General features: G+C 40.6%; 1 protein-coding gene and 1 long non-coding RNA gene across 18 annotated transcripts in view; one reads left to right on the top strand and one right to left on the bottom strand.

Annotated features, from left to right (window-relative positions):
* Positions 1–27,341, top strand: part of LOC117949389 (unconventional myosin-IXAb-like) — a 137,462-nt gene that overhangs the window by 43,830 nt on the left and 66,291 nt on the right. For all 17 annotated transcript variants that reach the window (XM_034879608.1, XM_034879606.1, XM_034879612.1 and 14 more), the window contains exons 3-5: positions 22,942–23,036; positions 23,659–23,721; positions 26,135–26,234. In XM_034879608.1, the coding sequence (XP_034735499.1) occupies positions 22,942–23,036; positions 23,659–23,721; positions 26,135–26,234 (258 nt within the window). The remainder of the gene's footprint in view (positions 1–22,941; positions 23,037–23,658; positions 23,722–26,134; positions 26,235–27,341) is intronic.
* LOC117949396 lies at positions 1,128–15,532 on the bottom strand. Its single transcript, XR_004657683.1, has 3 exons — positions 15,438–15,532; positions 13,357–13,360; positions 1,128–1,137 (listed from the first exon to the last, which is right to left on the bottom strand). It is a non-coding gene; the product is annotated as an uncharacterized LOC117949396 (long non-coding RNA).

The raw sequence follows: 27,341 nt of genomic DNA, 5'->3' as shown, positions 1-27,341 counted from the left end.
GTTCAGGCAACATGATGTCAGACGGACCAGCTTTTCTAATTGGCTTGATTTTCCCATCTATTTCTTTTCAGTGGCTAGAGCTGACAGAGGAGGTAGCAGTTCATTTTCACATTCACAGCATAACACAAACACATATGGACCTGACATATTTAAAAAAACTGCAAGTAAGAACGGTTTTGTCTGTCAGGGCACCTTTAAGATTTACGTCTTCAGTCAATAAGTATTGAGAGATGGACTACTGTCTACTGTACATATTATTGTGTTTGGTCTTTTCATGGGATATGTTGACGATAACAAACATACATAGAATATCACCAGCTTTTTCCTTTAAATGTCACATGTTTGAATTTGCTCTTCTTACATGTCTTTTAATGCTTTATAGACCTTAAAAAACGCGTGGTCTTGGAAACCACAATCAAACAACAAGTCAGACATTTTTACCAGTCATGCAGAGTGTTTGCAGACAGGTGTGTGTGACGGAGATTTGTGGGTATTACCGCTAGATTATAATAACCCTTGTTGTCACTTTAACAGTTAAAGCTAACATTGCATGAGACAAGTTTGGAGGTTTGTGTCACATGTCCTGATTCATCTCTTGATGAACTGGTAATCTGAGTAAGGGCAGCATAGAAATGGAAGCAATGTATACAATTATTGTAGAATACACATTAATCTGTCAGACTTGGCCTTCAGCATCTGGTTCTATTGAAGTCCGTGGAGTCCTCTATAGCTCAGATGTTATCAGGCTGTATGTGTTGGTGAAAATAAAGATCCCTGACATCATGTTGGATCGTCAACAGTATAAAGAAATATTGCTAAATTGCCAGGGGAAGATGAGTCTGGAAGAAAAGACAAGTTTCAATCATCTTTGGTTTTGAGCTGAGCTGAACAGACTTTCACACAGACTCATAAATCTGAATTGAAAAAAAAGTGTATCCAGAAACCTCATGCTTTGCATTTGAAATGGGCCTTTTTTTCCAATTGTTGTAAACACATCCAGTAAATGATTTAAGGTCTTGTCTGATATAAGGTCCACAGCGGTTGACGGACACATTGGCTGCAGTTGACTGCACAAGACTTTTCTACCAAGTTGGACTTTTGTTTTTCCCTCAGCCAACTGGCCTGCGGTGTGTTGCTCTCTTATGTCCAATAAATGCTGGCTGACTCTGAAAAGACTTAAATTGAAAATATTTTCTCATTATTTAGACTTATTGTTTTACCATAGCCTTTTTCATATATTTATCATTTGTGCAGTAACAGCAGCTCTTCCCTGTTTCAGAGATGATTATAGGTGAACCCTGCTCTTGCATGACAAGTATACAACCGTACCTTAAATCCTCCTGAAGACAGAATGAGGCTTTGAGACTGACCCCAGTTGTGTGGTGCTGTATCTGAGGGCAGACAGACTGAGAGCTCCTGGGGGGCCGCGGGGGCCAGATTACAGCCTGTCTTTGTTCGGGTGGCCAGCAGATCCGCCTGCCTGCTGCATTAGTGGCCGAGCAAACCCCCCCCCCCCCTCCTTCACCAGATGGTTCCCATCCAGATGTCCCCCGCACCCTCCCCTGCTCTAAACCAGGCCCTCAGGGACAAGACCTGTCTCCTGTGGCTGATAGATGGCTCCAGGTAGTGCCTTGGCCCTCTGGTTTTAAAAGTGTGTTTTCAAAGGCCTGTGTATCGTTAAGTGTGTAAGGTCTTGAGAAGCTGCCCAGCACCCATGGCCCTGAGATTGTAGCAACTACTCACTTTAAAGCTTTCAATCCATGTAGCCTATGCATACTGTAGAGACACTCGTACTGAACCCACTGAACCTGACTGGAAACCCTTATGCCTGTGACGTGGTTGGCAGGTTGGCAAAGCACCTTCACTTGAGGCATGCTTTTATTTGCCTTGAATAAGGGCAACACTGCTTCTTGTGTGTGTGTGTGTGTGTGTGTGTGTGTGTGTGCGTGTGTGTGCGGTGCGTCTGGCTGTTTATGTGTGTGTGCGTAGAGTTGCCTGTCAGAGCGAGTTAGCAGTCAGCTCTCCCAGCAGCAGCGGAATGGGAGATGTTCATCCACAACTGAGTGTGTCCTTGGTCTTTAAATCACAATGAGACGACCAAAAGCTCTCCGCTATCAAGACTGGTTTTACTGCACAGCACTTTACACTGTATGTCTGTGCCTCCCTCAGTCAATGGTCACATCCACTCTCATTCATCTTTTGCAGATGCTGGAGTTTTAACATGACTGTTGGATTGAAGAAGACTATTCCCTTTTGATTTAACCAAGTTCAGGTAGAAGGGTATAGTTTAAAGACCTATTTCTGGGTAAATTACCCTACTTTTGTATTCTCATACTACTACGTCTGCAGACTACTTTTCTGCGTTGCATTTACTTTAAATCCCAGCTTTTCTCCAGCAGAAGCAGAATGAGTCTTGCTTTCATTACATGTGACTTAACGATAGCCGCTGCCTTTACCTCAGAGGACCGTTGCGTGGGCTGGCTATCATTGGTGTGTGTTGGTTAATCACGTAGCCCACCTCAGGCCCTCTATGTTCCTGTTAGCACTTCCATCCCTATAATCCGTATCCTCTGGGCAGAGAGTGCTCTTCGATGCGCTCCCAAACATCTGTTCGCTGGATTATCCCCATCTCCTTCTCATAATGTCTTTCTCTGGAGCATTCTCGCTTTCCTCTCTCAGGAAGCTCACTACAGTGTGCATTTATCCCCACAGACAGCTGTACACAGTGTACTCAAACACTGTGGTTGTATAGTTGACCTGGACAGAGTTCAATGTAATATCAGCGGCCAAGTTTTGTACTCTTGCCTCTCCTCTCTGCAGCCCAGGAAAGTATTCATTCAATCTTAACTTCTTAATCTATTGCTTTTTTATGTCTCATTTGCTCACTGTTACTTTGAGCAATGGTTAATTAGTAACACTTTACAATTTTTGTAAGACCGTAGAGCTGTTTTTCTTAGTGAAATCATTATTCAAGAGAAGAGTATGAACCAAATATTTTATACAATGGTGTCACAAAAGACAACCATTCTTCAAGAAGCCTAATTTAAACATTTTGTGTTATCTGATTGTAACAGAATTGGTTTGAATCGATCGTTTGAATGATGATTTTTTAAATTCTCAGTGACATTAGGGATTCTGGTGGTGTTAACTCGGAAGTCACAGAAGTTTGTCTTTAATTTTGAATTTAATGCAATGCATTAATCTTAAAGATCACATGCTCGGTAGCTCAGTTTCTCGTCTCTGTTATCTTCGTTATGCGGCGTCTTTGTTATTAACATGCCAGTTTCAATTGAGAAGTTTTGAGCTTTACTCTTAGATAACAATGCATCAGTCCATTAAAGCAAATTCCTTTTTTCCGGCATATATTGGTGTCACATCTTTGAAATGGTAAGATATTCTTTTTTTGTGCAGTAACTGTAAAATGTGTGCTCTGACCTTGAAAGAAGCAGCCACATTTCAACCTTTCCTTGGGCCACTTTTTCTTGCTGACTCCACACAACTCCACCCACTAGATTTAGTGAAAGGCTCGCGACAGGAAATTGATAGTCCAAATGGGCTTGATTCAATCTGAGCCTGCTTACGTGGTGTCACAGCAATCAGACACAGATGAGATTACAGACATTTGGAGTCCTAGTTGGACACAAGGCCATCTGGAATAATGGGGAGCAATTGAGCAAAGTAGATCTGCGATAGTGATCTCATCTATTTGAACCCGTTAACTAGACTGTCATCAATCAAATTGAAATCCAATTAAGCATCATCCATTGAAACAGGAAGGGTTGCCGTCTGTTAAAATTTGTTCATTTTCAAAGAAGTTTTAATGTTTGGAATTTAATTTTCATTCCTAGAAAGCTTTCATGTTTTAAATTTACATCTGTCTTGTTTTGTGCCTTCCTCATTTAGTCTCATGCACACAAAGCAGCATGTTACTCATTACCTTTCCCGCTGTATTCTGCGGTTTTGAGGCACCCTTTGAAGAATTATTTTAAGTTTCTAAAGAAAGCAAATTCAACTTTTGTTTGTGAGTTACTGAGCAAGGTTTGCCTCAGACTAATTGGTAGCCTCGGTGCATGACTGCAGCATATGGTGTCACACAGACAACCAAACGTCAGGAAGGAGAATATTCAGAAATTGTATAAAATAGAACTTTTTCCATGTTGGTGGGCATATACAGATACATACTGTAAATGGCAAAACACAATGACAAAAGAGAGGCAAGGAAGCTGTGCACAAATCATTTCAGTTGTTATTTTCATTATCTCATCGTCAAGATGATTGGTAAAAGGTTTTGGAAGCAAAATACAGTTCCGTCAAACTCTGCATCAGACTAAATCGTGAAATACTCGAGGGAAATGCTTTGGTTGCTTACAGTTTATTGATCGTTTTTATTTGCCTCAGGCAAGGGTCCAAACATTGCAGCACAATAAACGTACTGTATGGGATAAACGTATGGGATACACTCTGATCTTGTTGATGACATGGTCTCGATTTTGCTGGTCTTGATTATAACACTGATAAACAGTTTCCACGAGAACTATTTCATCAACAGAAAGTAGTTCTAATGAAAATGTTTTCAGAGACGTCTGTGTATAAAGATAGAGTTGTGAGATAACCGCGGTGGCTACTGTGGTTTTAGTCAAACTGCTCATTCGGTGAAGTGGGATTTGGGTCAGGTGCCGTGCAAGTTGTGTAATAGTCACGTTATCGTCAGTCATCATTGGTCTGTGAGCAGCCTACACTGCTTTGCTTTTGTCTTTGTTTGGGAGCATCTTTGTGCGCCGCTATTTATCAGGATCACTGACAAAAGAAGTCCTAAACGCTGTCTTTTGTACACTTTCACGAAACATAACTTTACACGTGAATCCATCAGGTTTCAACAGGTCTCTGTTGAAATGCACTTAAACACAGCAGACCCCACCCCAAAGCCGTAACCAAATGAAGTACAGTCACGTTCAGTCTAGCCATTGAAAGCAAAGCGGGCTGTTGTTTGGGTACATGAATGATGGGATGTATGGTGCAGATGTGCCATTGAGAGCGTGGCCTGCTGAGTGAGAGAGAGAGTGGGTGAATGAAAAGGTGGGGAGTGGTTGGTGGAAGTTTGAACTTGTTCCCAGACTGAGCCTGACAGCTGATGATTTGGTTTTGTTTGGCATTTCATTGTACACACACCTGTGTGTGTTGGACTGAACCATTTGATTCAGTGAGCCCACCTGACAAAGAAAGTCATGTTAGTGTTTATATCCACCCCATCTCTTCTTATCCCCGCTCTTTCCTGCAGCAAACTGCTTATTTACCATCTTCCTCTTCTCTTTCATGTCTCTAAACGTTCACTTGCTAAACCCCTCCATGGTCCTTTCATTAATCAATACTAGCTTTTCCTCTTTTAGATATCTCACAAGTCCCTTTCCGTTTTCCAATGAACAATGCGAGAGAAGCTACTGTAGCTGTTGTATCCAGTTGCAAAATGAGATCTCCATGTTGTTCAATTTTAAGATAATTTTGCCTTTGCACAGTACTGAAATACAAAACAAATCATGTGGTTGGTCAATGATAAAGCGGGACGCAGCAGAATCTCATGAATTCTGACAACAATAACTTGAACAGATTCTTTGCATAGAGCTCAACCTGATTGTTGTAAAATTGAGTCACGTCGTGTCTCTATAATACCCTGCTTAGTAAAATGATACAACTGATGGGTGAAACTCTATAAAATATGTCTGTGGTGAGCAGTACCGATGCGCTTCTTCTACTTTATCACAGGCAGCCGCTCGTTGTCGTCCCCCTCGGCCCTGCAGAGAGAAGATGAAAGCGCTCTGTTGCAGCCCTGCCTCCCTGCCTTCATCTTCTCTCCATCCCACCCAGCCAACTATAGCACTGGAGGCACACAAGTGGGAGGGAGATAAAAGAAAAGGGGGGAGGATAACGGTGAAAGAGAAGGGTAAAGGAAGAGAGGACGAGGAGGAGGGAGAGATGAGAGAAGGAGGATGAAATCTTCGCTTTAAATAATAGAGAGCGGGAGAGTCATTTTCAAGCCAGCAAGTGCCCCAGTTTTGGGGGTTTAGGGAAATCGAGATGAGGCTGGTAGTGCAGACGGATTTTACTCTTCTTGAAGGCCGTCTCCTCAGTCCTCAGAAGTAAAGCAGTGCAGCAGGAGTACTTCCTCAAGGGACAAAGCAATTCTCTATTGCCTGTCACTCCCTCAGCCGCTTGTCCACCTTGTAAACACGGTATGAAGAAGTGTGTCTGAGTGCCCTCGGAGCTCTGACTTCCGTAAAGATCCTTTTAAGGTCTTTAATAGGCCAGGTCTGCGCCGTTTACCACTTCCTCCCAGTAAACGCTACACAAATCCAGCTTCATCCTAACAGCTGCAGCACTCACAGTACTCTTGGGGGCTAAGGTCAAGCAGGATGACAGAGGAGTGTCACTCTAAAGTCAGTGAAGCTCAATCACTAAGCAAGGTTTGCAAAAATGTGCACACAATATGTCCATTAACAGCGTGGTTTTCTTTCCATTACAAAGATGAGACAATTTCACAAAACAAGACTTTATGAAAAAAGTATTTGTAATTTTGTCTTGTCTTCATCTCTTAACAAAAACGTATTAAGAGATTTTGTTCAAATTGTTTTTCTTGGTAAATATTGGAAAAAAAGATTCTCATTAATGACCATCACTACATTTCTAGCCTGGTTCCAGACCCTGAATTTGCTGCCAGAATCACTGATGTTTTTCAGTGATTTTAAAGTAGAATAATGTGAAAACAAAACCGCTATTATGTCTTATATTTAGAATTTGACGTTATAATCATATGTGAGAGTGCTTTGAGGTGGTAGACTTGGGAAAGCTGACTATTTTATTACTTTAGGCCTTACAGATCGTTTATTAATGATTAATGAGGCCATGTAACAGCCCGTTGCTCACCAGGTTTTAACAAAGAACCAGCAGAATAATCTCTCACAGTCCAGTCCTGTCTCTGTGGTGTGTGGCAGTGATCTGAAGGTCCAGCCTGCTACTTAATAGAAAGAGAGAGTTTATTTAGTACAACATCAGCTGAGACAATTAACTAACCTGGTGATGCTATCCTGATTGATCCCCCCCACCTCTTTCCATTTCAGCTGATTGCAGACTATGCCCACCTCCACAGTCTGCAACTGTGGTATGCAATATGTTGTGTAGAGACAACAATACATGCCTGTTTAACATGCTTCAACATCCATCTCATCATGCTCATGCTTGATTACTGTGTTGAGATGAACATTGATGCCGTGCTGCTGTCATTGCAATTTCATGACACGGTTGGTTGTAGCAGCAGTTGTGGTGTCACTGTTGTTTTTTTATGGTAAACGTGGATTTACTTTAAATGAACAGTGTGAGTTTGGTGTGAGGACCGGGGGTTGTTACTCTGCGGCTGTGTGTGTGTGTGTGTGTGTGTGTGTGTGTGTGTTGGTTTTGGGATTACATGCGGTGAGTGCTCCAGTGGCCGGCTGTACTCTTCACTTTGGCGCCGTGCATTTTTTGCATCACTGGCTGCCGGCCGATGTAAAAATAGATCTTGTTGCTTGTATTGCAGAGTGAAGCATTGTCCTGAAGTCTGAACCTCATCTGGTAAGAGGAAGAAGCACGATAAGAGATGAGAGAGAGGATAAGTAGAAGATAATGAAGCATAGAAGTAGAAGTGAAGGCCACCAAAAGAGGCATAGAAAAAAAACAGTGGTAGAGGGGCATATTATTAGAATAAGGTTAAGATAGAGCTACAAAAAATAAATGGCTGGTCAATTTTTAGAGAAAACTACACGTATTTTCTGAATAGTCAAAGAAAAAATAGCGCAATCTCACAGGAAGATGAGAGCGCCTCGCTTTAGGTAGCTTCACCTCCTTTCGATGAGACAAGAGGAAATGCCATCCACCATTGTTGAATTAGTTTGCCAAATCCACTTTTCGTACAGAGCAGTATTCGTATTCAACTTCCCCACTCAAACACAACTTCCCTGGCATGTTGCTAGCATAATACCACATCCATAAGCAGAGGGATCAGATGATAATTCCACAAGACCTGCCATTTTTCAACCAGGCGTTCACTGAGTTATGTCACTGTCAGTGAAAGCAGGAGTTATTTATTTGTGTTTTTTGGACATTGTGAAATATGGTTTGGATGTGGAAATGGCCAAACTGGAAACTGGATTTGTTAGCCAAAATAGCTATAAATCCCCTGTGTTTATGTCATAAATTTTGAAGCTGTGTTTTAGAAGAGGCATTGAGCTTGTCTCCAGAAAGATCTGACCTGAATAATTAAAGCTGCACAGCCTAAAGCTGCTATTCCGAGTGTTTAGTCCAAAAGATTTTTAGATGTTTTTAGCCATGCTAAAAACATGGGCTTGTGAATGGCAAGGTTAGTTGGTCTGTCTGTCTAATATGTGTAGGATCCTGGAGGTCTTTAGAAATCTCATGACAATCCATCCGATAATTATATCGTTATATGATATTTCATTCCGGACTCATGTCAGCCTACCAGCAGGTTGACATTTGTGTAATGTGTCAACAACTGTTGGGATGGATTGCCATGAAATGTGCAGATACTATTGTCCAAATCTTTAAAATTTGAAGTTGTCCAATATTGTGTTTATTGCTAATTAGCTAATATAAGCATGCTAACAAGATAAACTAAGATGTTTAAAGCACCACTGTGCTTTAGTGCTAGTGGTGTGACTCTCCAATGGTCTCACCGTCCAATTCAATTATGGTTAACCTGTCAACAATTCAGATCCATTCAACATCACGATGCATCACAATGCGTGACCGCCTCAATATATTTGTATATCGCTGCACATGGTTTTCATCATCAAAATTTAAGCAATCAGATATGTATATATGAATTCCCCTTTTCATTGTATCTGCTCTTAAAAAAAAAGACATTTCCTGAATGTAGGAGAGTGTGAACACAGCAGACAACAGACAAAAGCCAGAAACGAACAGCAGCAATATTTGATTATGGTCTGTCACTGCATTGATGCAGAATCATCCAGGTCCGCATCGCGATGCATTGATCCAATGAACAAAACTCCACTACTTAGTACAGCCTCAAAGAGCTGCTAGCATGTCTGTAGTGTCTTAGTCCTGATTCCTGTTTATGCTCACACAGCAGCACAAATGTATTATTGCCTCATTAGTCCCTTTCTTAACCCACTTACTGATTCTCATCCAGCTCCTTTTAGATTGAACTTAAACATGTACTTTGTGTTTTTGCTGGACATTTTTGCATCATACTTGTTCATGTAAGCTGTCAGCAGACTGAAGGGTGAAACATCTCAACCATAGAATCGTTTCATAAAGTATATGTGGAGGCTAGCTGCCAGTTATATGGCATCCAAACAAGCATCCGTTCTACAAAATGTGTATCCTCATCTCACCATCTATGTGCGTTGATTTTTTTTCTCTTCAATCAAGAGAAATATTCTCAAATGATTTAATGACGTAGTGGGTAAAGGTAAATAATAGAACAGCTAGAGCAGTCTGGTAAGTTCAAAAAATTACATCACTTTACTGTAATGCAGCATGTAAAACCAGATAAAGACAACACTTACCATTTAACAATATTACAAAATCTAATATGATTTCTAGTCTCACATCACGGTATTGATACAACATTGATATATTGATTATATAGCCCTATGTTACAAAGTGTTGTGATTCAGGGGTATGAGAGTGATTTGAGGTTCTTGTTGTGGAAATGCATTTAGAGCCCACATCCGAAGTTAGAGAATGTCTCTGCTGTTCTTCTCACTGAAGTGGCAATCTTCTCGCATTGTTTTTGACCTTTCAGACACAACAGTCCTGGCATGATTGATGAGGTTCTCTGCACTAATCTGTCTCCATCTCACACTGACTTCAGCACATGTTGATGATGGGGCTCTTATTAATGTATCCTATGTTTTCAAAAGGGCTTTATCCTACTGTACCTTGAATGAGTTCTCTGCATTTTTTCCCGAATCGCCATTGGCAGAGAGCAGATAAGCCAACATTTTTGCGCCAAATGTAATGCTTGGAGGGTCATTTGGGCAAATTCACACAAGGAAATGGGAATAAGTGATGTCACAATGACACGCAAGCACAAATTCATGTTACTTTCTACTGTTTACATCAACCAGCAACGTGACAAAAGATAAAACAATTGTAGTCATTATAACTTCTCCAGATTTTTAAATCCTGTCTTGACGTATTATTGTGCAGTGTTTTGGGTTTTATAAACCTTTAAACATAATGTGTTACTCCAACTGGACTCCCTGGATAGTATTATGTTGTCTTACTGGTACATTAAATAACACCCCCCCACCAATGCAGCCTCCTATGCTGTTTTAAGGCAGGGCTGTTTTCGGTCTGAATGACTTCTAAAGCCAGAGTTTGTGTACTATATACAGTGCCTTTAAATGTCTGTAGTGCATGTCTGAGTTACTCATCAGATGTGTTTAATGTTTTATGTTGCATAAGAGCCTAAAACCCCCTTTGTATATTTTATAATCAGTAGTACTTCGAGATGGCACCGCTGTGAAAGAAATAACAAGCAACAATGAGCTCTCTAAAGCTTATGGAACTGAGTTAATGAAGTGAATTTAGGAGTGTATTGGAGGAGGAAGAGAAGATGAGAGAGAGGAAACGCCTGAGGTTGTAACCAGTGTTCCCGTCCCCTGCAAAACAAAGTAAACAAAGCACAAGCATGTACACACTAACACAGGGACACATACTGGAAATCTACTGATTCTCCTCACTAAATGCAAAATTGCAGAAATGGCTGCAGTCAGGTGTGATAGAAATGTCTTTGCCTTGTGTTTAGTTTTGTAGAAAAGCCAAAGCAGACTTTTAATTTGAAAACCTTTTAATTCAACGGAAAGATGGAGTTTCTCAGCTCGTACAGATTTGTTAAATCGTGATACCTTCAGGAAATCACATACATTTGAAACGCAGATTTTTCAGCTGATAACAATATAGTAAACGCAAACTCAGATGATAATTTAGAAGATACTTATGTGTAGTACAGTTACAGTACATGTAGCACAAATATACTGCTCTTTACAGCCTTTATAGTCTCATACACACAAAAAGTCCAAGTGACTCACACCCTCCATCACAACATCCAAACATGAAGTACTGTGTAGCGTAACGCACACAACACACACACACACACACACACACACACACACACACACACACACACACACACACACAAGATGCTCCCACCCAAATCCCTAAATTAATCATCTCTCGCTGCTTCACACACACATTTACACACTGTAGCATGTAGCAGTCCAGCTCTCAAGGGATTAACACTTCAACACAGTAAATCGTGGGATTTTCCCACACCAGCTCGCATGCTGAGTTACGTTTTCTGTCAGTCACACAACGCAGCGTTACAGGCACACGGCCAGAGCCAAGCACACTCCCAGAAACTCTTAGGATTTGCAAAAAAACTGCAAAGCTCTGGTGCGTTAGAAGGCAGAGGTGGTTTGGGGTTGGTTAGGCATCTTAATGTTTGTTAAAAGGTGTGTACTACTTTGGCAATCAACATGAAGCCTATAGGGTATTGCTGGACTGACACACACACACACACACACACACACACACACACACACACACACACACACACACACACACACACACACACACACACACACACACACTTTGTCTCTGATCTGGAGCCATTCCAACAGAAAGCCCATAAAATAAAGCATAGGAAATGGGAATATATACGTAACCACAAGGTTTTGGTGTTACGATGACCATGGATTGGAGGAGACCAATTCAGTCATTGGCTCATTCATTAAAGCAGTAGTTGAACATTTTGTGAATATGCTTAATTTTTTTCTTGCCAAGACTGAGATGAAAATTTGGAAAAGTCTCTCATATCTGTACGATGAATACAAAGCTACAAACAGTAGCCAGTTAGCTTAGCTCAGCATAAAGAGAGGAAACAAGGGCAAGCTAACCTGGCTCTATCAAGGTGACATCAAGACTTCAGGTTGTCACTGCGCCCCACCAGAAAGTCTAGTCTAGTGCAAATAGCATTTTAAGACTAATTATGCATGTTCTCTTGAATAAATTCTCATAAAAAGAGTAGATGTTTTATTGTGTATCTCTTTCTACCTTTTGCTGTTTGTCTCTCTCTTGGTTCTTGTTTTGATCTTTTTTCTCCTCCTTGATCTCTTACTTTCTCAGTTCTCTCCCTTCTCCTTCTCCCTTTTTTTCCACATCTTACTGTATGTCTCCCTTTATTTCTCTTTGCCTGTCCTCCTCTTCCCTCTCTCTTTATCTTGCCTACCTCCTTCTCTCCCTCTCTTCACCTCCTCACCAACAGTGGTAGACGGCCTGTTGACAGTCCTGCCCAGTGGAAGGAGGCTTTTATTGGGCCTCTGTGTTCAACCCTTCCTTAGGCCAATGGGATCCAGATGTGGCCCAGTACTGTAGCGACAGGAGCCATTTATGGAGCGAGAGAGAAAATGTGTGCGGTTGTGTTATTGTGTGTGAGAGAAAGATGTGAGTTATCATCTTCTCAATGTACAGATGTGTTGGCTGCGTTGGACTTGCATTTAACAAGCTGAGGGGGAATGAACTGGCCTCAGCTCCTCTATTTGCCTCTGAGCAAGACAATGAAGAGGTGGTCCGGAGTGAGATTTTTTTTAATGTGTGTGTGTGTGTGTGTGTGTGTGGATCTTTGTATAAATAATTAGAGTTTTAGACCTTGAGGCTGAGACATTAACATTTTGAAAGTAAGGACAGCTTTTACATTCCTCCTTACTTCAAAGAATTGTTAGGGGTTTAAGACTTTGTTTTGAGGTTAAGGTTAAAATTTAAGTTTTAGTGACGTGTGGTCCATGATGCATACAACATAACCACAAATTCAATTGGGGATCTTTGTTGTATGCCATTTCCTGTCTCTCCCCCATGTTCCTTGTCTGTCTGTATAGTTTACTACAAAATCAAAAAAGTCAAATTGAAATTAGAATATTGCAAATCCGATGCTGCTGCTGATATTGTACATACTCTTCCATTTTCCATTAAACATTTTCTGCATTTACTGCTGGCCAGTAAGGGTCCTCCAAGTACAGAAGATTTGTGTGTGTGTGTCATGTATCACTCTGTGTCTGTGTCTGTTTCTGGCAGGTGTGTGTGTGTGTGTGTGTGTGTGTGTGTGTGTGTGTGTGCGCGCTGCATTGCAGAGGTGTGTCCTTGTATTTGTGTGAATGAAGTAATGGGCCCCTGTTGAAAGGATGACCCTGACAGAGCTGCAACAGACAAGAATGAATAGCAGCAGATGACTAAAGCTGTACAATCATGCAGGCACATCCTGTGTTGTATGTACAGAAACACTGTTCTTCATACAGAAAGCCCTCTTTAGCCTCTTTCTGAATGTGCAGTATATGCAGAGAGACTATACTGTCTTTGTACAGTTTGTTCTATTTGGAAAGTGCCAATATTTCCTCTAGAGCTGAAACAAAGGACTACTTGTGTATATTCTACTTTTTCATGCAAAATCATGTGAGACTGGATGCAAATCAATTTGTCCGCATATGTTCTTTAAATAATTTCACGTCGCTTTAGCGCTGTTATTTCTCTCCAAAGTGTATTCAATATTTTGTTGAACTGGAACTCAAATACAACTTCATATTCGTGTCTGGTATTCACTTTTAGCGAAGCCACAGGCCAATATCAGCTTGTTGCCCAGTTTTAAACCTTGTGGTCAGGGCAATAAAAAACTGAACATTTACTCAACTGGATGATAGCCACAGAGCAAGGATTTTCACATCAAGCACCAGTTATTAGGCTGTGACATTAACTGCTTCCTCTCACTACATGAAACAAACCTTCGTCCTAGTGTGTCACCTAATAGAAGAGCACTATTAGACATAACTACACCCACATGGAGAGCAACGAGGAAGCAGGTTCTTTGGAAAGCTGAAACCAAAGAGAGTCAACTCTAGCTGAGATCAAAATGATTAGGACATTATACTTGATGTACAGTATATTTACCATTAACATAGTTGCAAAAAGGAGAGACACTTATATAATATATAATGCACCATCAACTACAACAACATGGATTATTTATTTACAATAAAAATTGATTAAAGCGAGCATGCAGACAGCAACTCAAGGCAATCAATTCAATATTAGCTCATTCAGGGGAACTGTCAGGTTCCTCCACAGGAATAAGTCAAAAAGATCCTGGCTTTAGCTACATATTTAGCATAAAAGCATGAAGGTTGTATCAATCTTGTCATCTTACTTAAATTTCAAATTGTTCCCCTAAATTTACGGGTTTAGTGCTGAGAAAATATGAATATTTGCACATATGGCTTCAACTTCTTCCTACAGTTTTAAACGGCAGATAAGCATTTTTGTATATGTACTGATGTAGCTAGTAAACAACAGGAGAAATCATTCTGTTTGTGTATTTTTAAGTGACTATACTGAATGTTTAGCAGTCGATTTAAGTTGCTGTTTAAACAGGAAATAATAGGGTAATGGTCTTTTACAAAAGCATGGAGGGAGGAAGGAAGGAAGTGATTGATGCTGACTCATAGATATAAGTAGATTTCTGCTTGAATATTAGCATTTTTCCCATATCCAAATACTGAATTTGAATTCTGTGTTTCTCCGTCACCTAAAACTAAGTCGACTCCTTTCCACACATGCTGGCTGTTACGAGGAGTCCCCTTCAGTGTCAGGATTACGTAACCATGCTCATCCTTGTTCTCAACTCCTTTCCCCTTCCTTTTATCCCTTTTTCCTAGAAAGGAGAGCTCCTCCCATATGTTTCAAGTAAAGGAAAAAAAGAAACAGAGAGAGGGGGGGGGGGGGGGGGGTGAGTCTGGGGAGTGACACAATAATGGGAAAAAATAAAGCTAAAAGCAAGTCATAAAGACAAGACTTCATTAGCTTTGTTCAAGGGGTGGAACGGTACATAGGAGTCACGGCTCGGTTCATACCTCGCTTCAGACATCACCGTTCAGTAGGAGTTCAGTACAATAGAGGGAATAGCAAAACTAAAATGTAAAGGGCAATTTTTTTTTTTTTTGCATGTCTCTGGCTGTACCACCTAGTGTCATACAAGTTCTCCCCTGAGCTAGCTGCAACAGCCTGAAATGTGTAAAGTAAGATTTAAACAGTACCCCACATCCTCTCCAAACTCTACACATCTGTAACTTTTAATCAAAATAAGACAATCGGCTATATAACTGGAAATGCAGCATTTTCTTATTTATGAAAGTGCAAATTACATAGAATAATATCAACAAAAAGTATTTGGACGGGATGGCGTGTTGTAACAAGGTTTGAGTACATGTAGCAAATACTTAAAGCCCTATTTATATTTGTATCTAAAGGCTGTTCAGCACTGTAGGGAGGAGAAGTTGGACAGTTGTTTTTTGTCTTGTTGCAGTGATTGGTACATCTGGGTGATGGCGTTGGATATGCGTTAGCATGTTGGATGTATTTCCACTCACATACCCAACAACTGCCGAACAATGCTGACACGGTCCTCGTCATAGCCGCCACTCTCTCATCTGAAACTGACCTGAAGACCAAAGTTTTCGAGGCTGGAGGACAGAAAATGAGAGGGCATGACACGGGAGGCTGCCGGCTGCAGCCATACAGTCTCAGAGTTTCCACAAACTTGCTATCTTAAAGAGGCCGGCGCGTCCTCTAACTTTTGTGGGTCTCACTACTTGCCATACTTGTCCTTAGTGCTGCTGTCCCTAACTCACTCACTGGACCGGGGAGCTGACAAAAAGCTGCACGTAGGCGGAGCTCGGCTAGCCTCAGAGCTAAGGCGGGGCTACAGATTAGGTGTCCCTAGAACCTGCGTATCTAACAGTGGTTCCGCATTACATAAATTAATTTGCACGCAAGTTTTATGTATTTTATACCATGTATTCCCCGTGTAAAGCATGCACCGTACCGTGACGCCTTAACCGTTTTGATTCAATAGCAATACATGAACCGTTCCCTCCCTACTTTCTTCACATTATTTAGGGTCCTTGATTTCACAGACACACCCCTCTGGTGCATTTTGTCAAGAGGTCTGGGTCATTTTTTGTACTTTGTTTCTTGGAGTAGGCTAGGTGGGGGTTTAATGAAGGGTGCCTTCAATTATTTTAAGGTTTTTGTACAGTTTGGCCACAAAAGAAGATTTTTCAGAATGGGCTTTTAGATATTTTAATAAAAGTACATTGATGATTCACTTATTTGTTGTTTGACGTGCACATTAAACAAAATGGTGACACTTTACTTAAAAGTATCTACATAAGAATGACATGACACTGTCATGAACTTGTCATAAACATTATAAACAAGTCATACATGTTTATGACAACACTTCTTTTAGAAGGTGTCATTCGGTTTTCTCATGACAACTTATGGTTAGGGTTGTGGTTATGGTTTGGGTTCATGTGTCATGCTACTGTGTCATGAGATTGGCATGTGTTCATGACAGTGTTGTGTCACTCTTATGTAGATACCTTCAAGTAAAGTATTATCAACAACGAGATGCAATATGTGTAAACACATATTGCATCTCATAACAATCCTACAACAAACTGATTATTAGCAGTAACAACAATGTCAAAGTGCAACCAGTGAAGTTTTATATATTGATGTGTCTTTATTTTAAATTTTAAAATATAACATTTAAAGACATCAACTTTGTCTCTGTGTACTTCTGATGGGCATTTTTTTATCCATAATAAAAACAATTGCAGCCCTAGTTTAGGGTCTGGCTGAAGGTTATTTTTGCAGCGATAAAAGCACAAAGCAACCGTTCCTTCCTCCCTCTTCCTGCTGAAGATCGAGCATTTCCACCTCCAGTTACTGTATGAGTCAACCTCGCTGCTGTTTGTGACAAACAACCAGTTAGTCCAGTTAATGATGGCTTTTGAGCATCTAGACGCACGTGATCGCAGTTTACAAACTCACTCTCAAACAGATGAGGGGGCAACGCAATTGAATTGAATGCAAATACACATTTACACACACACACTCACACAACGTTGTCATTTGTCGCATCTTATCAATGTTACAGCTTGCTCTAATATGAAGGTCTTTGGCACCTGCTGTCCTGCTGGAGTGTGTGTTTTCAAGCCTGACCACACACCTAGAGGAAAAACTGCCGCTAACTCAACTCAACAAACCACAAACACATAACACACACACACACACACACACACACACACACACACACACACGCTCTGTTTTCCCAGCAAGCCTTGTGAAGCCACTCAGCACCTGCTCGCAGAGGAATGTAATGTGATGTCATCTTGCTGGGAGCTCCTGTGAATGTGGAAGTAAAAAAAGAACTTTGGATCTAAAAGCAGACTCACACGGCCCTCTGGGGAAATCTACACAGCATGATATCCTTCTGAAAGATTGTTTTAAAGGCATTTTTGCTGCTCCAGATGTTGTTTAACAGCGAGTCCATCTCAAAGGGGCTGTGTCGGACCCTAAATTACAACATGAGTGGCATTGACATCTCTCTGCATCTCTCTCGCTGTCTTTCTTTTCAACTCAGGTTTGCCTCCAAAACAAAGTATACTCTGACTCCCGTTATATATAGAGTTTTTCTTGATGAGTGTAGCTTGTTTAAAAATGGCAAAGAATGAGCAAAGACAAAAGCAAGTGCATTAAATTACAACAGCCTAGATTAGATTAGGTTCCACATCATTGTCATTCACAGAGCCAGTACAGCTAAATGCAGTTTAGCATCATAACTGTGAAATATACAAAACAAACAAAACAATACAGTAAAAGAACAATACCAAGGAATGCACTTATGTCAGCAATATACAGTAAGTATGATCTGTATGTAAGTATAACAGAAACCAGTAAATAGTATGTACAGCAGTATAGATCTGGTTATCTTATATAAAGAGGTAAACCTGTAGGCAACCCTAAATGATTTTTAGGAATTTTCATAAAAGAACTCCTCTTAAACCAGGACGTTTACAAGAGAGACTTGCCTCAAGGTTACCCTTGAGCAAATTCATGCTTCCTGTTGGCACTTTGTTGCGCGCTGTTGAAAAAAATAGAGTGGCGCGAGCCCTCTGGCTTCACCGAGATCTACGTCATTTTGACATCACAGTGGCGCGCCAGCTTGGATGCGTCAGCCTGACTTGACAGCCTGACCATGATTCTACAGAACTCTGTCTGTGTGTTTAAGGATTTTTTGGACGCCATATTGCTGTCTTAACAGTGATGAAGCTGTCAAAAGCATGAGTTTGGCTAGTAATTATGGAGTGTGTTCTAGACCGACTCAATCTGTAAAGTGTCTCGAGATAACTCTTGTTTTGAATTGATAATATAAATGAAATTGAATTGAATATCAGCAGTGTAACTTGGCAGTTGACTCCTGTCATCTTATAGTTGTTTAATGAAGTAGTAAATGGGGGTTAGTGTCTCTCACCGAGAGTGTACATGTCTATGTAAGCGATGGCATTTATTGAATCTGCTAACTTAATCTTTAAGCATGTTGTATAAGCTTGAATGACACACTGCGTACAGACTGTAGCTGTGCTGCCGTGCACTGATGCCTGGATAGCCACAGGCTGGAAGCGGGGAAGAAGGTTGAGCACTACTTGTGCCCACCCGCTGGTTTTAAAGCAATTATTAACATGCGGCAATTAAAACCCAAATAACCTACTGTTTGGAAGCAAGTAAAGATCACGGGCAATGTGTGAAACTTCTAAGATTAACAGTGCAGAGAATCATAGCTACGTCTGTGTCATGTTAAATTAATGAATGAACTGTCACTTAACATGGTGTGGACTCAAGACAAGCCATTTTTTGTGTTGGTTGGTGCCGATTTCATAAGGACCTTTTTCCTTCAGCTGAAAATATTTCTTTCATGAGAATTCTGTGGATTTTGTTTTAAGCTTTTTTGTATTGGGCACTGATTCTGAAAAAAATTCAATGTTGAATTTCAAATGCTTTATTTTAAATGCTGTGAGCATCACAAATTAAATTACATTCACCTACAAACAAACCTGGACAAGGTCAAACATTATAGACACCATGAGAGGCCTTTGAGAAAATAGGTGTTTTCAAAATAATTTGGCTGAACTGGCTCTTTAAATGGCCTGGTAGGAGAGAGTCTCTGTGAAGCATGAAGTCCCACACTCCAATAATATCCCAAATAATTAATATAGATCACCCCACCACAACCAACTGAAGTCAAGGAGATTATAATACTGGTGGCCATGTTTACATTACCCAGCAAACAGTTGATTTGATCAATATCATAAAAAATATATATCCATATATTCACTTGCTCCTTTGCCGGCGGAAATTCAATCTTTTTAGCCGAATATCCGTTACCTTCCATTTTGTTTGTGTTGTAATTTTAAACTCCGGTGGATTTATGAGGACTAAGGTTACCTACTCCTTATATCTCTGCAGTGTAAACCCAGAAAGCTCGCTAGACTACCTGTTCAATCGGACTTTTCTGTTGGATGACTGAAACAACTTTTGAACGTCCACATGTTCCACCAAAACAAGTTCCTTCCCGAGTCTATTTTGCAGTGGCTCATGGCTTTTCCTGGTGCTTAGCGCGGCCAATGACGACCCATCCCATCCTGGCATGTTGTGTGGACTAGCCAGACCCTCCTCTGCTGCGCTGTGGAGGAAGGTCTGGCAAAGTCAGACTACCAAAACCATGATGTGGGCTGTCAATCTCCCCGAGGTCCCCCACAAAAGCCAATTCCCTTCTTATACTGTGTTTCCATATTCACAAAAAGCATCCTGCTGAAACAAGCAAACACCTTCACTTGGCCATCAGAGCGCTGCAGCCAGCATCCATAATTTCAACCACTCAGCACTACATAGAAGAGACTAGCACATGGAAGCTAGCCCAGCAGTGGTGTTGGCAGGTCTCCACTTGTTTTTCATAATTTAGGTCACCAAATCGTTTTTTAAGGGAAACTCTGCAGCTGTACTGGTGTAAAAGACAAAGCAATAGAGAGAGAGAGAATCACTGGGTTATTAGCCTTAGTATTTGAGCTGATTTTAGCCACTGCTTTGAAGAAGGTTTTGACATGCAAATTACCAGCCTAGCTCTCATCTTGCCCCCTCAACACTTAACACGCTAAGTCCTTTTCTGAAAAAGCAGCACCGCTGCTCGCTTCCTCTGCGGCTAAGGAGCTGGGCTTTCTGCAGCGGTGGAGGAAACAAATGGCTAACATAATGTGACAGCGTGGAAGAGCCCTCAGGGGCAAAGTCGGTGAATAAGTATACATTAGTATACTGTCAGTATGGAGCCAGTGTTGGGCTTCGACATAGAGATACACACAGAGCAGGATTAAGCCTTGGGGTCGGCACATCAACATTAAAATCTAACATACGGCCGGTTCAGCGCTGTGTCTTTGATTTGTGTAAGTGGACGATATGGCGAGCTGTTTTTAACACACTTAACTTGGTTATTTCTGGACTGCATGTTGCACCACAGGCTATGGAGTAAATGCTGGGGTTAATTGAGTTTGTATTGAGTCACGTTGAATTTCAAATTCAAATTAAGTCCATTAGAACAGCAAGTGTATCCAGTCAGTGTTCCTTGTTCTTCGATGTTTCTTTTAAGGCTGTATGTTGTTGTTTTTTTATAAAGGGAACGAAAAAGGAATGACATTTTGATACAATATGTTTCTTTCCGTCATTAATTTAGACAAAGATCCTAACAAAGCCAAACATTGTGTCACAGGATTATATCAGGAATTATACCCTCTTGTTAAACCAGTAATTACCTTGAACTTGACCCTAGTTTGCTTCTAAAAAGACACACACACACACACACACACACACACACACACACACACACACACACACACACACACAAACACACACACACCCCAAAGAGTAATCACTGATTCGCAGTGTGTTTTCCTCTGCTATGGTCACAGCAGGCGTTGACTATGAAGCAGAGTTCACCACTAAATCATCCAGACAGTGCCACCTTGCTCATTAATCTCTGTCTCTCTCTCTCTCACACACGAAACCGGCACACACACACACACACACACACACACACACACACACACACACACACACACGTACAGAAAGCACATAAAGTAAGCACATACACAAACTACACACAGCATGCTGCATGCATCCACACACGTCACAGATTCATGAATTATACACTCAAACAGTCCGTACATCTTCCCACACACACACACACACACACACACACACACACACACACACACACACACACCAAAACCTATCCAGTGTATTTCTCTTGCCAGCGGTGGTTTGATTGCCAGTGACAGTTTCCATTAGAGCTGGTGCTCATTTCGCTCAATCATTTCAGGAAGTGGATTTTCCTCCACTACTCAAAACTGGAAACATTTTGCCACAAAAGAGCTCTTATTTCCAGTAGATTATTGAGGATGAAAGATCTATCATTATCAAGGAAATTGCAGTTTCGATTTACATTTTGGATTGAGGGAATTGAGGGAGATCTTGCTGCCAGTCCACTCTTCTTCTGTGGTTGATTATGTGTCTCAACCCAAGGACTTTTCTTTATAAAGGCTCAATAGGGATCTGGTGGACAAAAAAATGGATGGATGGTTTTTAAGGAAACAATACATTTAGTTTGTATGGTGTTGTAGGGAAGGATAAACATTGAGAGAAAATAGATGAGTAATTGCAATTAGACATTATCCTCATATTGTGCGGCTCTAACCTTGAAGCAAAATGATTGGTTGTGTCAGGTTGATGTTGTTGGGGGGGCTTTTTAATAAATAATCACAGAGATCAAAGCCTGATCAGGATCAGGATTTTACTCGTATTAAACCGTGTTATTCCAGAGCTGTAGTGATTACCCAGCAGCCACAATCAATTACCTGACAGCCACTTATCTCCCTCCTCTCCCCCCCCCCCCCCCCCCCCCCCCCCCCCCCCTTTTTGCTGGTCATGTATCATAACTCCAAAATACTGACTGCATAAGCCTGAAATTTCACCCCTGCTTCTGTGAACTGTTGTGCTGAAATAGAAAATATGTTTCTCCAATGTCTCACGTCTTTCCTGCGTTCTTTCTCGTGTTTCTCCTCATCTTCTTTCACTCGATCAAATTTTTAATTTCTCTTTCCTATCATCTCCTTTTCCTAATCTCATTTTTCATTTGTTTTTCCATCTTTTATCCCATCCTCATTTCCTTTCTTGTCTGTTTTTTAGTCTTCTACTCTTTGCTGCAGTCCTTCTTCATTCATTTTATCAACATTCCTTTTTTAAAATTTTTATTTAGCCTCTTCACTTGTTCTTCAAAGTCTCCATGTTTTCTTATTTGTGTATCCACTTCTTTTGCCTCTCCTCTCCTCTCCTCTCATTGTTTTCTCTCTTCTAACTAACCAGCTCCATGGGGGCTCATAAGACACCTAATAAGAAGTGTGTGTGTGTGTGTGTGTGTGTGTGTGTGTGTGTGTGTGTGTGTGTGTGTGTGTGTGTGTGTGTGTGTTTGTGTCTGTAAATGCCCACAAACTCCCACAAGTAGTGACTGTGTCTCTTTTCAGCTCTGCAGTGTGTTTGCCTTTAAAGGAATTTGGCAGTTTAGTGCATGGTTGACGTATGTGTGTGTATGTGTGTTTTCTGTGTGTGTGTGCGTTTGCCTCTTGTTGGCCCCCTCCTGAGCCTCATGACCTCTGTTACAGTTCTGTGATTGGTTGCTCCCTCAACTCCTTACACATTTTTTCACTTTGGATCAGAGCTCAGTTCCCATCATGAAGTATGCTTTAGAAATAGAGCATTTTTAAGACACTGTAGACCCCAAACCCTTTTTTGTTTGCTATAACTTGTTGATAAGCATGATCCTTCTGTTTCACTACTGTACCTACAGAATGAAAGGAGAACAACACACACTTGTACCTGTCAGTTGTCACCTGGCTACATGCTGATATGTTTCCATATTCTCCTCAGGCCTTTGGGAACGCTAAGACGGCCCACAACAACAACTCCAGCCGCTTCGGAAAGTTCATCCAGGTCAACTACCAGGAGAGTGGCACCGTCAGAGGGTGAGAGAGACACACACACACACACACACACACACACACACACACACACACACACACACACACACACACACACACACTAAAACACATGCATGCTTTTTGGTGGAGGTATAACATTAAATCAATTACAAATGGTGAGTTTAACTATTGCTTAATACTTTATCATCTAAAAACCTGTTGATAATATCATTTATAGGTTATGTTTTACCACCCTATGTTACAGTATCTAATCTATTTGTGACAGATAACAATATGATTAAACGGAGATTGTTAATTCATAACTGCTATTCATAGTACTTCATTTCCTCATGTAAGAAGGGAAACAGAATTAATCCGTGATTTGGATATCTCCAGAAATCTTATTTCACAAATTATAAAAAAGGCATAGAATGTGATAACTAATAACCCGTTTAGTCTCTTTTTATGTCCTCTTCTGCAGTTTTTCTGTTTCTAAATATCTTTAATTATACAAATCAACAACTCAACCTTCTTCCCTGTATGATGGTAACTTAACAACGGCTGACTTTTTTGATTACGGGGCTCTTTTGACCTTTATGTGCCCGTGTGTGTGTGTGTGTGTGTGTGTGTGTGTGTGTGTGTGTGTGTGTGTGTGTTTGATTCTCAGAGCCTATGTGGAGAAGTACCTGCTGGAGAAATCCCGCCTGGTTTACCAGGAACACAATGAGAGGTGAGTGGAGACACAAGAGGTAGAGATCGGACAGACAGCTGGGGATGTGGATGATCATTTCATCAATGCGACATCGCTGACAGATTTTGTGTTAAAATAATGTTGTCTACACTAACCACAGTGTTTGATCAGGTTATTGTCAATAAGTTAACACATTTCTAAAATTCTCCCATTAGTAAGATATGTCCCAGGCTCCCCCTGTATGTCCCTTTTTGGTCCAAGACATCACCTGGGAATTCATCAGCATTGGATTATTGCATGCACTCTGTAGTTTTTTAACCGTGACTCAGCTGCTAACTTTTCAATTTCTACCCACTTTTTGAAAAGTGATTAACTTAAGATCATGTTAACAACATCATATTCCAGCAGAAAGTAATTTTGGATGTCTGTGAAATAAAGAAATCAACCTGAAAATCAGTTTAGGCCTCTCTGCTCCTTTACAAAATTCCAAGTTGTTTCATTAGAAATCTCTTAAAGCTGAAAATAATGAAACTTATAGAGTGATGCACCCATAAAGAAGAAAGAAGGACAACAATTAGAAACATTGAAAGCCAAATAGCCACTTGTTTGAGAGATAATATGTCAAAATACATATCTCTGCACGGATGTTCTTTGTCTAAGAAACTCAATACTAAAATTGGCTTCATTTCCTCTGCAAGCTGAGGATGAATATTGGGGATCCTCTGCACTATGCTTTCTAAGTTAACACTGCAAACTATCAGGTTCCCTTTTAAGTTGGCCATTTACATACACAGGACATGGTTGTTTATCAATACTAATTATATATCAAAACAATTTTGGGAGAATGAGAAAATAGATTTTTTAAATATTACTTAGAAATCGGTGTCCCTCACACACACACACACACACACACACACACACTCACACTGTACATAAACACATACACCTGTGCCTACATTGCTTTAATTTTTTATCTCAACACACACCGTCTCTTATCAACTGGCTCTGTTCCTGTATCGCTCGTCTCTCCCAGGCAGCGATAATAAAAACTAAAATCACAGGGCCCACCAGCATAATAGCTTTGCGAGGGAAGGAAAGAAAACAATGTAAAACCCTTAACCGGTCATCTAATCCTTCTAACCCCGCATGGCTCGGGTTTTCTATTTCAACATGATGACAGGCGCTGGCGGCCATATTGATAGGGTAGAAACTAAAGACAGGACCCCCCAGTCGGCTCAGACCTGAAGATGAGAGGTGGGGGAGCAGGTGGCCTGATGATGAACTGCAAGCAATCTTAAATCTTAACTCCAGTCTCATGACAGATTTCCTCTGTTCGACCTCAGAGTAAGATAACAAAAACTAACTAAACTTTTAAGGGATGATGTCAGGCTTCTGTTATTAAACTGGAAATGTACCAATACCGTTAAGAGTCACTAGCCTAATTTTGTTTAACAATTTGGGAAATGTATTCATTCAATTTTCTTGCCAAGAGTTTGATGAAAGAGTTGATAAAACTCATGTGCGTGTTAAATATGACTGCAGCTGTAGGCTAGCTTAGCTTAGCTCAGCACAAATAATGGAAGCAGGGAGGCACAGCTAGCATGGCTCTATTGATAGTTGTTAAACACTGCCTTAAGTCAAGCCACGTAAGTCCAGACAGGTCAGCACAAATCTTTGTAGTGTCAGGGGCCCTGATTTTAGTTTTGTATCCTTGTCGGTAATGGCTGTGTTCAGGGGAAAACGAGTGCCCTTTGCCTTGAAAAGTCTGTAATCATCAAGAAATCTGATCTGCATGTGTCAAGGTCAGTGTTTACTGTTGTGACTTAAGCTAGCCAGCAAGCTAGGCAACTTTTTTGGTAGCTCATCCAATGGTCATTACTAGTAAATGTTCATTAAGAAATGTTGTTAATTTACTATTTACCTAAATGGAGATACAGAAAAAACAAATCTAACTATAATACACATGTCAGTTTCAATAAAAAAATAAAAATAAATACTTCTACCCATCCGCCAATCAGATCGGGATTCTTTAATATCCTTTCTGAACCTTTTCACTTTCCGCCACTCCATTGGTCACTAAGGTTGCCTATACAGAAAAGTGAAGCTTGTTTCCAGCTGTAATATAATCACGTCTCAGTGTTGTGACCTTTTTCACTTTACTTAATTTGACTTAAAAAGTGAGCCCGCCTGTTGAAAAATGGGCATTATTTCTTACATGCTGCAGGTTTAGGTTGGGAAATATCCCTCAAATAGAAATTGTTTCCCTGTGCTCTATTCCAAAGCTTTGAATGGAGTCTCCTCCCCCAAGCGTCATATCAGCAGAGTCCTGAGATGTGGAAGCACTTCACCTTTGAGGGGAATTTAAAATGGTTCAAGAAATCAAAACATGAAAGGCGTTTTGTGCTGTAGAATCCCGCCCTCTAACTTGTCATGTGTATGTGTGTGTCTGTAGGAACTACCATGTTTTCTACTACCTGTTGGCCGGAGCCAGTGAAGAAGAGAGGAAATCCTTCCACCTGCTTAAACCTGAGGAATACCACTACCTCAACCAGGTCCGCACACACACACACACACACACACACACACACACACACACACACACCAATGCAGGGAACAGAGAATTTTGTTTTTAGATTATTTTTTGCTGAACACATGAAAGGGGGGAGAGAGAGAGAGAGAATGACATACAGCACAGGGCTACAGGTCAGAGTTGAACACGCAAACGCTGCGTCGAGGAGTAACCTCTAAATTCGGATATGTGCTCTACAAACTGAGCTACACAGGCACGCAGAACTTAGAATGTAGAGCATATAAAAGTACAAATAGACAAAGTCCACTTGAATTTGTTTATGCCATATGCAATACTAATGCCTCAAAATATGCCACAAAGTCAGAATAAAGAAAGAAAAGAAAAAAAGACACTGATGTTATAATTGCTTGTCTTGACATCAATGATCCAGGGTGGTGGCGTGTGTCATTTATCAGCACTTACAAACGACGATAAACAATCACGTATTGAATCAAAGCCCTTTTATTTCAGCAAGTTTTAGGGCAAAAATATAATTTGTACAGATATACAAATATTTTAAGAGATCTGATTATGTGTAGGAAACCATGTGCCTCATCGCATCCTTTAGTAAATATTTGTCTCAAACCTACATTTTAGTGTTTTTTTCCTTGTGAAGAAAGGCAGACTACCTGCACACGACTTGTACAACAGATGTGGACCACTGGTAGAATTTTTGCGCACCTTAGAGAAAATTGAAAATGCCAGAAAATTTAACAATGCCTCAACTTATCTGAAATCACCCATTTATGTCACATACAATAAAAAGAGTAAATGTTTTTAGCATGAGGCCCAATGTGATGTTTCAGTTTTACTGTGCTACAAAGAATTCATTTGACGTGGTAATAACCATTTTCTCCCTTCACAAATGGGGAACATTTATCCCAAATGCAAGAAAAGATTGTTATTGTTGAAAAGTAAAGCTCCGAGGCACCATGTAGAGAGATTGTTGGAGACTCTGAGGATGATGATGATAGAAAAATGTCAGCATCTGTCTTCCCTCAAAGTCTCTCTGTTGGATCTTATTTACTTATTTTTCATAACTCGATCGTTTTTTTTAATGAAGTGTTTCTGAAGTGTTGAATGCGTCAGC

This window comes from Etheostoma cragini, chromosome 8 (genome assembly GCF_013103735.1).
Source record: "Etheostoma cragini isolate CJK2018 chromosome 8, CSU_Ecrag_1.0, whole genome shotgun sequence".
NCBI classification, from domain to species: Eukaryota; Metazoa; Chordata; class Actinopteri; order Perciformes; family Percidae; genus Etheostoma; species Etheostoma cragini.
The sequence above is the reverse complement of the archived record's forward strand: the minus strand, read 5'-3'. Positions and strand labels throughout refer to the sequence as shown.